The following is a 14,468-nucleotide window of genomic DNA, read 5'->3' as shown; positions in this document are numbered from 1 at the left end:
CACACACACACACACAAACACACACGCACATACAGGCAGGCTGTCAAAGCAGTCACCTTTTAATTGGGAACTCCACCAGCCTGAAAACATTTATCAGCTGCCATCTGTCGGTCTGTCTGGGACCCACCACTCCACTCCACCCCCAACCCACCCCACTATCTCCGTCTCTCCTTACAACACCCTCATCAGACTACAACACCTCTTACTGACTGGAATACCCTTACCATACATACACACACACACACACAAAACTGCTGCCTGTGATTCTACGGACCGAGCTGGAGGGTTGAGTAGTCTGATAGAGATCACACTTCAAGTGCTTACAATGAAAACAAGAACAGCAGGGGCAAAGGCATGAGTAAGACATTTTAGCAGGACTTAAGGACGGAGTTCAAAGCCTGGTTTCTTGCATGAAGTCAATCGGAGAACCAAGAGACACAAGAGCATGAGGTCCTCCAACAATACATTCCACTTATTCTGAAAAGAAGAAGTGTGGAGCTGCCATTTGCCTTGTCTTAAGAGGTCCAGTTTTTCTGCCATGTTACTGAATGTCAAGCAGGAGTTTGTGTGGTCAGACCCCAAAACTTCAACCTCAACTGTTGCCCAAAGCAGTCCACAGTGTCTGAGAGGAACAAAGGGGTTACCCTGGAACTGACCATGGACAATCTTTGGGCACGCCAAGCACTGTCAAGTCTTGATTTATCTGCAGTGTTCTGCATTGTTTAACTCTTTCTCCCAGAGTGTCTCTTGGCGCTCAGTTGTCGTCACACTTTTGTAGCCAGAGAATGAGCCTCCGTCTTCTGCGATGACAGGGAGCTGGCAGGGCTTGCGTGCAATGACTTTTTGAGGTTCAGTAGGCACAGGCACTGGGATCTGAAGCGCAGGTCGAAGAAGGCATAAAGAAAAGGGTTGAGGCAGCTGTTGACATAGGCCAGGCAGGTTGCGTATGGGTGAGCCAGTAGCAGGAAGCGCAGGAAGGCACAGGTGGCGGGGAACAGGTCCAAGTAGGAGAGGGCGTCTGCGCTCTTCACGATGTGGAAGGGCATCCAGCAGGCAGCGAACACCACCACAAGTGTTGTGATGATCTTCAGCAGCCTCCTCTTGCGCTGGTCCTCTTTGCGCAGGGTGTTGAAGTGGCGGGTGACAGTGCAGCCGATGAAACCGTAGCACACCATCATTGCCAAGAACGGTAGAAGGAAGCCGAGAGCTGAGGAGGAGATGCTGAGACCGGCGATCCACAGGCTCTCTTGTTCTTTGTTTGTCAGCACCAGGTCAAAGTCCATGGCGCAGGATGTGCGGTTGCTGGTTTGGTCATATTTTGTTGTGCGGAAGATCAGAGTTGGGGCTGCCAGGAGGCCGGACAGCATCCAGATGGCTGTGAGGCAGGCTTGTGTGTGGCCGCGGGTGCGCAGCTGGGTGCTGGAAAGTGAGTGAACAATGGCCAGGTAGCGGTCAAAGCTCATGCAGGTGAGGCAGAAGACGCTGGCGTACATGTTGAGCAGGACTACGTAGCTGCTGATCTTGCACAGGGCCACTCCGAAGGGCCAGTGGTAGCCCATGGCGGTGTAGACAGCCCACAGAGGAAGAGTGACCACAAAGGTGAGGTCGGCCAGTGCGAGGTTGCCGATGTAGACGTCAGCAGCTCGCCGCTTTCCTTGGGCTCGCCACACAGTGAAGATGACCACCCCGTTTCCAGAGAGACCAAGGATGAAAATAAGCATGTAGAGCACCGGGATGACAGAGTATGACGGCGTCCACTCGGAATAGTCGCACATGGTGGAGTTTTCTGTCTCCTCGTAGTCGTAGTATTCATAGGGCCCTTCAGTTGGCTCCATCTCCATTCTGTCTCTTTTCTTCTCTTTTCGCACCTTTGTTGAAGAAACAGAAATGTATGATGCAGCTAGGTTCCACAGAAGTTGTCAGTGCTCTGAAGTCTGTTGCTACATGTGAAATCTGCCCACCTTTATATACCCCAACAGGCTTGTACCCTCCCAGAACTCCCCCTTCGCCCCTCCCACTGCCCTCCTACTCTCGGCTGTGAAGAACATGCTCTTTTACTGCACACACGCCCACTTCTCCCCATTCATTCAATTTGTGTCCCTCACTATGTAATGGATTGTAAAGCAACTTTAATAAACGTAATTTTGTAAATGTTTTAAAGTTTGGTAAAAGTCCCAATACTTTATACGAGATGATATCCCTTACTTTTTCTTGCACACTTTATGAACAAGGACAAGATATAAGGAGGCGAAATGAAATTATCTCCACAATTTAACAATCATGAAAACTACATTTCCAACTCACCTCAAACACCAGTGCTATTGCAACACTATTTTTTATTATTTCAGTAGTTGAAGTTTATCAGACATGTTTTGACTGTGGCCCGCAAGTCAAGTCTGGGCATGACAAGTTTCATGAAGTACTCAATTTCAATATGAATTGAGAGTCCTTCAGGGAAGTAGCACTCTGTTTAAATAGGAACAGGGCTCAATTTACGTTTGTATGTTTGGCTGTTTCATGTCTGTACATGCTCAAACAAGTAGAACTAAAAAACTGAAATCAAAACAAAGATAGGGTTTGCTTAATTGAACTTCAGGTTCTACAAACAAACTTTGACCTCTCGACTTTGATTGAATATACACAATGTTGACACGCATTACTGTTAAGTATCCCTCAGTTACATTTAAAAGTCTATTTGAACTTAATAGGACAGACTGAGAAGAATGCAGGTCACAATGTGATTGAAGGAAATGTTTTTTTTTTTTTTTTAATCACAGTCTTGTTTTTTTCATTAATGATTTTTAAGAAGAAAAATAAATCACATCACGCATTTAGGAATCCCTTTTCAAAGATAAAATAAAAAGATATGTATGAATACGTAAATGAAACAGTATGCCACACATGAATTCACATTACCTCAGAGAGGGGGAAGTAGATGATATAAACAGAGAAGTTAATGCTACGAAACGCTTAAAATGCAATACATCCAAAAAGTCATTTTTAAACGTCAAATGCTTTGTTTTAAAAAAAAAAAAAACTCGGAGGGAATAATGTAACATGATATTTTTTTTGATTAGTACTTGCAGGAGAAGAATAGCTGGCTTATGGTGTGTAAGAGTACAACAAAGCTGATCTTTTAGGCATAAGTGTCAAAGTTATGACACAATAAACCTGCTTGAGAAACAATCCAAACTTGAGTTGGGTTTTGTTTCATGTCACAAAATGTAAATACAAACCCAGTTTCAAAGAACAAGACAGAAAGAATGTTTGGTGATGTGTATAATAAGATGATGCACTGAACATCTGGCATATTTCTGTGTAATTTATATGTTGAAACCACAAAAACCACTGCCAGTGTTTGTATGCAAATATAACCATGCATAGCTTTGGGGACGGATATTTGTGATGCTTCCTGACAGTGTTAAATAAGATACCTTTTTTTAAACTCTTAAACTACAACAGGGGAAACAAACTGTGCTATGGTAAGTGTTCAAACACTCCTCTCTCTGTTGTCTGTCGGGTGTATCTGTTGGTCCAGGTGGGACAGCTCAGTCTTCAGTTCGCTCCGTCTCTCAGCAGAGCAGCAGCAGTGGCGCCAGGGCACCGACCTTTAGACACAACTACTGTTTCACTCAACAATCTTTTCCTCCACTGAGCCCTTCCTCCATTCCTCTGCCTCTGCCTCCTCTTCCGTCCGCGCTCATCTCCTCCTTCCTCTGATTATGCAGATGAGAATTGATTCCCTTCTCCCTCGCCCTCTGCCCACGTCATTTAACGGAGATGTTTGTTGTTGCCAGATTTATTGTGATGCGTGATGCTTGTGGTATAAGGTAATCAAACTGATCCGATTGTTTGTGTGTCTCCACCTGAACTGTGTCCTCTCTTACTACGCCTAATCGTCCCTCCAGCAGCTCTTTGTCCCTCCGGCCGAAACAGGAAAAAGGCAAAGTGAGTTGAATCAAAGCGAGCTTCCTATCTGCCCTGTGACGAGTCTGTTTTTAGTTTATGTGAGGATGGGAAAATACAGCTAAATAAAACATCAGGCCTTGATGAACCCATCAATCCACCCACTTGTTTTTCCCAAAATCCCCTAATCAGCCTTTAAGAAGCAGTTTTACAGGACAGGATATGAAACAAGAAAAACAAGAAACAAAACCGTCTACAATAACACTTATGAGAATCCAATGTCATGTTTGCATGATATGACACTAAAATCTAAATTCTCTCCACTGTAAGCCTTCAGGGGTGACAACAAGTTCCAATTGGAAAAAAAAAGCTTTATCTCCTTGAAGAACATCCATCACTTCACCCTGCATACCAGAGACCCAGTTTCCACAATGTTGGTTCTTGTTTTTCCTCTAAATTGCCCACCTGTGTTTCATATTGATGTTGTCACTGTTGCTGCTGTCCTCTCATGTGTGGCCCTGTGCTGTAAACCACACACCATGGAGGCACCGCAGTATCCCTCGCTCTTGGTGCCCTTATTTAACAGCCCCAAAAAGCTTGTTGTCCATCCTTCATCGCCTGTCATGTGTCAGCGATGAGTCAGTCATTGAGTTAAACAAGTTGGGGCTTCTGATAACTTACACAAAGACAGAGAGAGACACACACAACAGTGACTGTCTGTCTGCGGAGCTGCCTGTTTTTTTTTTACCTTTTATCGTGACCTTGCGCGTTTATGAGACACTTTTTGGTGATACTTTCGGCGCCAAAACAGCTCTAAGTGTGTGTTCTTGTTGTTTAGATGTGTGTGAGGGTTGGCGGGAGGGGGGGGGGTCGACAGTTGTTTGATGTGTGCTAAGCTGTCACAGACCACATACATGCGCCCCCCCCCCCCCCTGTGCTGAGACAGCTGCTTCCTCGAGGCTTTTGCTTCCAATGTGACAAACTCTGAGTCAGAATCAAGCTCAACTATTAAGTCATGATATCACATGTTTTGACCTGAACGCAGCTTGACAGCTCTGATGATAAACAGACCCTTGGGCAAATACTGAGCAGCACCATTACATTACATTGCCAATCAGATCAGCGGTTTGATATGCAATTTTAGCTATCTGAATGCTGTCAAAATCAATGCTTGCAGCCTGGCTGGAAAGCTAGAACATTTGGCCGTTGTTACCGCCTGCTTCACTTCGCAATTCTCCCTTTAAGTCACAGACGTTGCAGCGATTAACACCAGCTTGTTAGACTAAAAGGGCAAAAGGATGGGAGAGGTTTACGGCATTTCTCACTGTCCCAATGAAGACTAAAGGGACTCCAGTTAAGCTTTATAGCTGGTTCCATGAATGTCAAGCTGCACTGGGGACATATATGGACACCCTACAAAATATGAAAAGAAAGGCGGATCACTACAGAATATGGTCAACGTTGAACCCCTGATTTCATGTTATCTCTAATTTGGTGTAACGCTGATGTAAACAAGAATAGCGGATGATATCAAACTGTGATACTTGGCCGGAACCAGAGGTAAGACCTACTTAATTGAATTAGATTTTGTAGGAGCAACTGTGTTGGGTTTGCAACCTGTCAGGGAGGGTTTAAGACTAGATCTGCAAATCTCAAAGCCTTTATTCTGGGTTGACAGTCAATACTACCAAGCAATGCCAGATAACGTATTTCTCTTAAAAAAGCAAAAGGGGATGATGAATGAAATCAATCCCTAACTCCTGCAATCTTAGCCTGGATAACGTTTTCTCTTCCAGTGTCTCCTTATACATCATGTTGATACATGTTATTTTTGATGAACGTAAACTTGTCTTGTAATCACTGGAACAATCGTGTTATCTCTGATCATGTCAGTCACTATGCAAACAGAAGCGATACATTGGGCTGAAGTCAAGTTGTTAGATTCATGTCAGATTTACTTACTGCAGCAGCATATTTGTCCCATCATGTAAAGTCGTTGGATTTCCAGGAAATTGAACTTGCAAAGAACTGACCTTAACTTTTCAGAGTCCTTTTCCCAAAACACAGCAATTCTAGTAGCTTAACGCTTGCATCAGCAAGATCTTGGCACATTTGGTCTCCTGGGGCCGGATTCAAGAAAAAGAAACTTCTTAAGTGCTGAGTTCTTCTTAACTTCAGTCTTAAGACAAAATTTAAGATGATTTGATATTCATGAAAAAATATTATTTATTTTTTTAACTTTCCTCTTGTGTTTTCTCGTAAGAAAAATCACAAGAAGAAATTCGATTCTTGAAAGCAAAGTTTTTCAATGTCTTCCTAATTTTCTTCGCAACTTGTTGACAAACATGCTTATTATAATGTATTGAAATTACATTTTAGTCCTTTAGTCAATGATTTTACACCCCCTAAGGCATATGCATAGGCCTATTATATAGGGATAAAAGGCTGCCCTATACAGCATATGAGAAGTTCATAAGTAAGAATATAAGGAAGTTTGTAAGAAAGAAAATAAAGAAGTTCTTAAGAAAGCAATGGGTCTCATGTATTACTCCATTACCATTCCAATGGATCTTTTGAAAGGTGAGTAAGTAGTATTGCTGCTGTTTTGTAATGTCTTACCCCATGTGGCACACAAACATTAATTTCCTGAAATGTTTTTTGAAGAACTGAAAGTCATTTAGCCTACATGTAGAATAGCAGCAGTGTTTCTGAATGAGCAGTGAACCCACACATGGATGTCCATTTTTTGTTTTCTGATTGTAGATCAGTCGACCGGGGGACTCTGTTGACATAAATCTTCCTGCTTTTCAACATGTTGTCTTCTCTGCCAGCAGCAACTGACCAAAAGTATTTATCAGCTGTGAACTTGAGGACAGAGGAGGGAAATCCCATACAGCTTTCACAAAAAGGTATAAATAGCCCTCACTTGCACTCATTGGTGAAAATAACGGTGGAGGATGGGGGGGCTCTTCAATTTAAGATAAAGAACAGTAAAACGTCTTGTGTGTTTGCTGTGGGACATATCCACAATTAAACTAGGATTACATACAACATGCTAAACATAAAGCAAAGAGATGAAGAGACTCAAGGGAAACAGATGAAGAGAAACTAGTAGCCTACCATCCTAAGGTGCTACGCTATAAACGGTGACAGTCTCAGTTTATATCCTTATAAACAAGTTTGTTTAGTTCTCTGTACAGTATGTAGTAACTTATCCAGTAGTTACCAAACTTTGCGACTTTAGAGTTTTGGCAGTGTGTCTGTCTGTGAGCCAGTACCTGAATGATTAACCATTTCCCTTCAGTTAGCTAATATTAGCATGCTCACGCATGAACTGAGATTGTGAGCATTAAACACATTTAAACATAAATATGTTGGCTTAGTTCCTGCTGTGCTAGTAAAACTCTTTCAGATAGGCCAGCATGTTCTTTTTCCGAGTGTGCTTGGCCTCTGTGAGCCAACATCAGAATGAGTAACCATTTCCCTTCACTCAGCTAATGTTAGGATTTGCTTCTCTTTTTTGGCAACTCTTATTTTTGCTTGCCTTACTCGCTACTTTCATGTGTACCACCCTTCTGTTTGTATAAAACGTCTTCTCTCGTGTTTAAGTTTTACTTTTGTAATACTGACATCGAACGCTTGTGTTTGTGATATGCTAATCCATATTGTGACAGTTGGACAAAAACAGAAAAAAAAGGAAAAGCAAGTGAAGTTTGCAAACACTGACCACCAAATAATTGAGCAATGCTGCATTTACTTGCTTCAACTTTAAAAACACTTAACAATTAATCTGTGTTGCTGTCAGAACTGCTCTGGACTTCTCTATATGGATGAAACCAAATCTACGAGTTACAAGTTAGCAACGAAATCCAGCAAAAGAACCGGAATATGCTGAGAACCTTTTTTGTTGTTTACCCAAATTTTGGCAAATTCCATTTAATTTGTTTATTACATACTTTGAGGGAACTGCAGGCTTAATTTCACACAAGCTACAAGTTTTTTTGTTTTTTTTAAAGGTTTATTTTTGTGCTTTTTGTGCCTTTATTTGAGAGATAGGACAGTGGATAGAGTCAGAAATGGGAGAGAGAGAGAGAGAGTGGGGAACGACATGCAGGAAAGGAGCCACAGGTCAGATTTAAACCTGGGCCGCCCGCTTGGAAGACTACAGCTTCCATACATGGGAAGCGCGCACAAACCACTGCACCACCAGCGTCCCAAGCTACACGTTTTTCAGCAATATCCTGAGATAAACAAACCACCCAAATCATTTGTGAAGGAGATAAAGTCGAGGTCCCCTGCTGTCTTAACAACAGGAAACAGCATTTTTAAAACCTGCACCAACGTCTCCCCCTTTCCCGTGGGGAACATCCACCAGGCGAGAAACTTTATTCTGCTGCACGCCTTCCTCTGGAAATAAAACTGACATTGTACAGAAAATCGTGTGAATCATGGATGGTCCAGAGAACAGGAGGTTGTCTGGATACTGTGTGAATTATTCTTAAAGCACTGCCGGATTTAAGCAGCTTTGAAGTCATTTATCCTCCACATGTAACATGAACTGTTTCATAGATTTTTATGGCTGTCCGAACTTCACATAGTTTTGAAACACAAACCTCCAGTTTAGTTTCTGGGTGGAAAAGTGTACACATACATATACATACGTGCACATGCACAAAACACACTCCACAATCCTGCAAGCTCACTGAGTGTATGTAACACCCATGAAAACTCTGGATGGAATACAATAAGCTATTGTAACCTCAAACCAAAGGTCTTGACGCCCATATGCTTTTGTCATTAGTCTCAATTATAACAGACTATGAGGTCACTTGCCGGTGTGTTCAAACACATCCCATTTTCTCTGTTTCATGCATACACCCACTGACACACTTCAACCACAATGCAAAAAACAATGCAAACATTTTTTAAAGATGTTTCAAATGAATTTTTTTTATAGTAGTTACATTTTCCCTCTTACAATAATTTCTGATGGCACAATGATGGCAGTTCTACTGCTGAACATACATACATGAGAAGTATGTGGGAATAGAAATCAGAAGTATTATTATGTTTGGAAATTGTGTTGACTATTCTGGCAACTCAACAGCATCTGCAGCTGATATCACAGATGTTTGCTACAACTGGATTTCTTTGTGACTCAATTGCAGGCCTATGTTTGAGATTACAAACAAACCTGTTTAATAAAATCATTTACATTTACATGTTATAAAAACTTTTAAAATAAAAGATTTTTACCTGTACTCTTTCAGACCTTAAAATACCAAATCTATCTTTTTTATTTTAAGACAAATATCACAAACATGCAGATTTTATTTTAGCTTTGTTTTGATAATACTGGGTAAATGTGATTATTGATTCATATTGTTGAAGTCAACACCCCTAGAAGTTATATGATCAGGCATGACTTAAACAACTGAACAGATAGACTAAATGCAAGATACCTTAAATATATCAGCGTTAACTCATTGATTTGACAGGAAAACTATGTGCACACTCCAACAAGCACAGGAGATTAAAGTGGAACAAGGAAGTTAGCTTGTGTCTGGTTTGTATCAGTCTTTGATGGATGTTTACCACAGATAATGTGTACTGGTTTCTCTGTTTGATTTTGTTTTTAAAACCCTATGGTCCAAACTCAGCAGTTAACATGTGATATACAGATGTCACTGCAGAAAGAAACAGTGGCTACAGTTGTAAAGATTAAATCCGAGTTTAATCATTCGGGAACATTCTAGAAACTTTAATGATCTGTATCTCTGCAGGCTTGCTCAAAATTGCTGATACAAGCTTAATACTTTCCACAATCGGCCACTTATTTAATGTCTTATTTATTAAAACCTCTGAGTCTTTACTCTGCTGGACATTTATCGGACTGTTATCTCGGCTGCTCGTGCTTCTGCTGCTGACCATCAGTATCTGCCTGTCCTAGTTAAAGCTAGCCCAGGGTTTATCAGGACCAGAGCCCTCTCTCTCTCTCTCTCTCTCTCTCTCGCGCTCTTTTACTGCAACAGCCCCCACCCCCCACTGTGTATCCTCTGTGAGCCTCAGGCTTCCTTGACGGGGAAAGAGGGGACTAGATGGACGGGAAGACAGGAGACAGTGGGGATGTGACACAACAATGGCAGGAAGTGACTTCAGATCAATACAGATTGAGGCAGAATGGAGCGACACAGAGGCAGCGCGGTAACAAACATCCCCGGTGAAGAGATAAACATGCAACACAAACAGGGCCAAATAAACGTAGCCAGGACCCCAAGCCATTAAAGGCATAAAGGCAGCTTCAATCAAAATGTGCTACAGGATATTTCATTCTTCTCATTAAAGTAAAATGTGGTTCTTTTTTTTCTTCTTTTGTTATCTGATTTAGAATTTAATTACATTTAACATTTAACATGCACTGCCTAAATGCCCTTAATTACTGTAATCATCTCACCAAAAATGGTTTAACCACAAACATTTGCTGCTGGGTTTCTTTTAATACGTTGTGCTGCAATAATTCTTGTTTAAATATGCAGACTGATAGAACACATTGATTTAAAGGTTAAACTGCAACAGTTTACAATACAGCTCAGACACATAACAATACTAATTATTGTTGCATGCTTTTTCCGTTTTTTAACTGACTGCAACACAAATTGTAGCAGTCAGTTAAAATTGCACAAGAGTCATGCACAAGAAAATAAATCTATAGAAACGTCTACAAATCAATGAAGAAAGTTGTTTTTTTTTTGCAGGAAGCGGAAGGAGTCAACATCGTGGTTCAGTCGGGGAGGGGGGAGGCTGTCGAGCAGTTCAGAGGTCACTGCGAGGTCCCTCAAACAGATAACCTGATACGTCTCTGAGGTTGTATAATGTGAAACCAGGAGCTTGTGACTTCAAACAAGCTGAAATCAAGTGTAAAGAATCTAGATTATGAGACGACATGATGTTTTACAACACCAAGGAGATTAGATCACACTTAGTAATCTAAGCGTGATTATGTGAGAAAATGCACTAATTTGTCCAGATTTAAGAAAGAGGAAAGACATACTGTTAGAGGTAGGGATGGGAATTACAGGATAACTCAAGATATGTTTAATACAACACGATTTGATAAACTACGACATGATATATGATACTTGGCCCACAATGACGGTAATATCATGATACAGCGATCCTGTCATAATTGAAATATTGCAAGACAATCATTATGATGAAGAAAATAAAATGACCCTAAAAAGTGCTGGATTAATGTTTTTATTCACTGCAATTTTGCCTCATCGCATTTCATCTCTTAACTCATCTCTCACCTCTGTCTGACATTATCCCGCTTTCTTCTTTTCTTTCCTTTATCCTGCTGTCAACTTTGGCCAATTTGTCACTTCAATTCATGTTACCCTCATTTATGTCACAAGTACCACATATAACAAGTATAACAACATGTTACCTCTACACTGACCTAAAGCTATCATGTATCCAGTGTTGCACATCATTTTCTGTATTGTGAAACTCAGCCAATGCCAATGGATCATTCCTACAGGAGAATCTTTTGCACATATGCCTGTCTGGAATCCTGCTACAATGCACTTTTTTTTTCTTTGAAGAAAACGACCCTTTGAAAGACCTTAGCATGGGACAATAACTTGGATGTATATATGAAACTACTTTGCAATGTGCACCAAGCCGCATAAATCAGTCTGAGGATGATTCATAAGACGTTCAGCCACAAAAGATCAGGGGGATCCCCTCTTAAACCAAACAGGTGTGCCTTATCATTTCCTCCAGCGAATCATAACCCAGTGTCAAAAAAAAACTGATGGATCTGAGATCATTGGGTCTCCATGTCCAGCTACTGTTATCCTGAGGAAAACCATAAAAGGACATGCACATCCTGTCCACTGTTCACTGAACGAGCATCTGTCCGACCCCTGACACCTTCCACTCTGACTTTGCTTCCTGTCCCACACATGCAGCTCAGCTACTTGAAACTTTTCATCAAAGAATTAACCCCCCGAAAACGTAAGAAGTCCTCAATATGAGCAACCATGAGGTGCCAATCCTCTGTGCCATCACATATGCAGAGAGTGGGGAAAAAAAGGAGAACACAGATTGTAGACAATTATTGAGGCCAAAAATCACATCACGCATACATTCTCAAACTGCAGAAAAGACTTACCAGCTGCAGTCTAATCTGACCATTTAAACTATTATCAACTTGTCACAGTTGGGGTGTGTGACTCTGACCTCTCCCCCATATAATCCCCCCCCCTTTGGGCATGATTGGGGATGGCAGGCCGCGGATAAGGGTCTTCGTTACCAAAAAGCATTAGCGGAGCTTTTCAGCTCCTGAAGCCAGACTTTAATCTCCCAGACGCTTCACACATATGTTCTCAAGAGATTATCCACCCCACTCTATCCGCCAATCCCCAATAAACAACTATAAACAGTACATAAACAGATATCACTTGTGTGGGATGTAAGCTGTCAATAAAGTCATACAGTCAAAATGAAGAGCAGGAAAAAAATTGGAATCAACTTTGATGATTTATTCTTGAAGTTCCTGTGAGGATCCATCAGTTTGTGTTGATTTCAGCGCCCCCTGTGGACAATGTGGTACAGTATTATCTGACAAAGGAACTATTTGCTGGGGGTAAATGTAAAAAATGAAGACGGCTGTTCTTGCTGGGTGCAGTTCATTACTTCGTCTGCCACCTACCCCTTGGCACTGGTTTCAGGCATTAAACATAACTATGTACAATAGTCAGTCTTGATGCTGGTCTCGCTTGCTTTCATAGATGATATGGTGTCGTTTCAGTCAGTTTCATAACCTGCTAAAATGTCCTATCTGTAGCTTTAACCCGAACAGGGTACAACATGCTTACTTGGATGCAGTCAGGAAGCATAATTTGGATGCAGTGCAAACAGTTTCCAAAAAGGAGTGATACTGCAGTACTGCAGAAGGAAGGTCTGTAGTTAGGCGGTGCTTCTTATTACTCCCTCTGTAAGTTTACAAAGTTTTGCAGGAGAGTCAGAGCTCAGTGTGTTTGCTGATGTTTCTCTGTCAGTTAAGAATCATTGTCACAGGTGAATAACGGACCCAGATGCACATGTTGACCCACCGTGAATGAAGCACACTTAGTTCAAGTTTGTTTTGTCATTTCATCCATATCTATGTAACATGAAATGTTATGGAAATAAATTGTGTCTTAGGACAAATTTACTGAGAAGAGAACAAATAATTGAATAACATGCCTTAGGAACAGATCATTTAAAAACGAATCTGACACAATAAAAGCAATTCTATAAGGGACCCATGCAATGTAGACAATAGTGTAATGAGGCATAAAAAATATAAAATATCTTATGGAAATAATTTCAAAGAGAGCATGTTGTGTGGATTTCAGGAGCAGGGTGTTAGCTTTGTAACCATCTTACGGCCTGTGGAAAGAAGCTGGTTCACTCACATTTGGATGTCTTTCGTATGTGTTTAATCATTTTAAATGTGCCATCGTCTGTAAACGTGTTACCTTGTGTTTTTTATGGCATATAACGGCAAAGCCAAAGACACATTTCTGCATTTCCTGTTCCTATTTTTAGGATCAGATGTACTTAAAAACCGACAAGAATATGGGGATGAATGCAATTTGGCTTACACCTCAACAGGTACCAACATAATGTTGATAAATGTGATTAAGACAAGTTAAGTGTCAATCCCACATAGGGAAATGAAATGACTTTACTTGTTCAGTTTACACAGAAGAACACATATGTACACAATATTAGCAGCTATGTGAACAATGAAAGTATATTTGGAAACCACTTGTTGTTCTGTTTGTTGTCCTGTTCTCAAGAAAGCAATACATGGTCAAAACTGCATTTTCTGAGGCCCTTTGAGTCATTGCAACGGGACTGCTGGAAAAAGTACAAACATGTTTTTATTAGAGAGAAAGGGATTGTCTTCAGACGATAAAAACGTGGGAGATTTGCAACAAAGGAGGGCTTACCCGCTTCTCTAGTTTTGCTGCATCACAATTCACTTTATACGGTGTCGACCAATATGTGTGCAAAAGAAGTTTCCCAGTAGAATGTTTGATCACATAATGACGACACGATGGAGAATATAATGATTGCTTTGGCTCAAGGACCCAAACGTAATAAACTACTGTGTAGGGTTTCTGTATCTGATGAGGTTTAAAGCCCGTGGATGTGGAGCGTTAATAGAACTGGAACTCCTGGATCATATTTCATCTTCTCACCAGTACTTGTAGTAACATGTTTGCACTAACATGGCCCCTTGTGATTTTTTTTAATTTTTTTTTAACATGGACCAGTTTCAGTCCGAACATGGCCTCAGCAGCAACATGGATATTGGGCAATGGCCTCTCCAAACAATATGAGTTGCCCTGATTTCCTCAGTAAATTGTTTTATTTGTGTATCAAATTGTGATTTGGATGGTACAAATGGTAGGAGCAATGAGTGCAATGTGAAGTTCCTGCAAACTCTTCCCCAGCAACAGCTTATTGTACCACAAAATCGACAAATTCTGCTGGGCTTTCTGAGA

The 14,468-nt window shown here is 41.1% G+C and overlaps 1 protein-coding gene across 1 annotated transcript in view; it reads right to left on the bottom strand.

The window, feature by feature from the left end:
* The window catches only part of aplnrb (apelin receptor b), a 2,158-nt gene extending 228 nt beyond the window's left edge, over positions 1–1,930 (bottom strand). The window contains exon 1 of the mRNA XM_061061586.1: positions 1–1,930. This exon is cut by the window's left edge and continues 228 nt beyond it. Coding sequence (XP_060917569.1) covers positions 765–1,841 — 1,077 coding nt within the window. The 5' untranslated portion in view covers positions 1,842–1,930 and the 3' untranslated portion in view covers positions 1–764.
* Between the last annotated feature and the right edge of the window lie 12,538 nt (positions 1,931–14,468).

This window comes from Labrus mixtus, chromosome 17, assembly GCF_963584025.1.
Source record: "Labrus mixtus chromosome 17, fLabMix1.1, whole genome shotgun sequence".
In the NCBI taxonomy this organism is placed as follows: Eukaryota; Metazoa; Chordata; class Actinopteri; order Labriformes; family Labridae; genus Labrus; species Labrus mixtus.
Note: the sequence above shows the minus strand (reverse complement) of the source record. Positions and strands in the feature narration are given on the sequence as shown.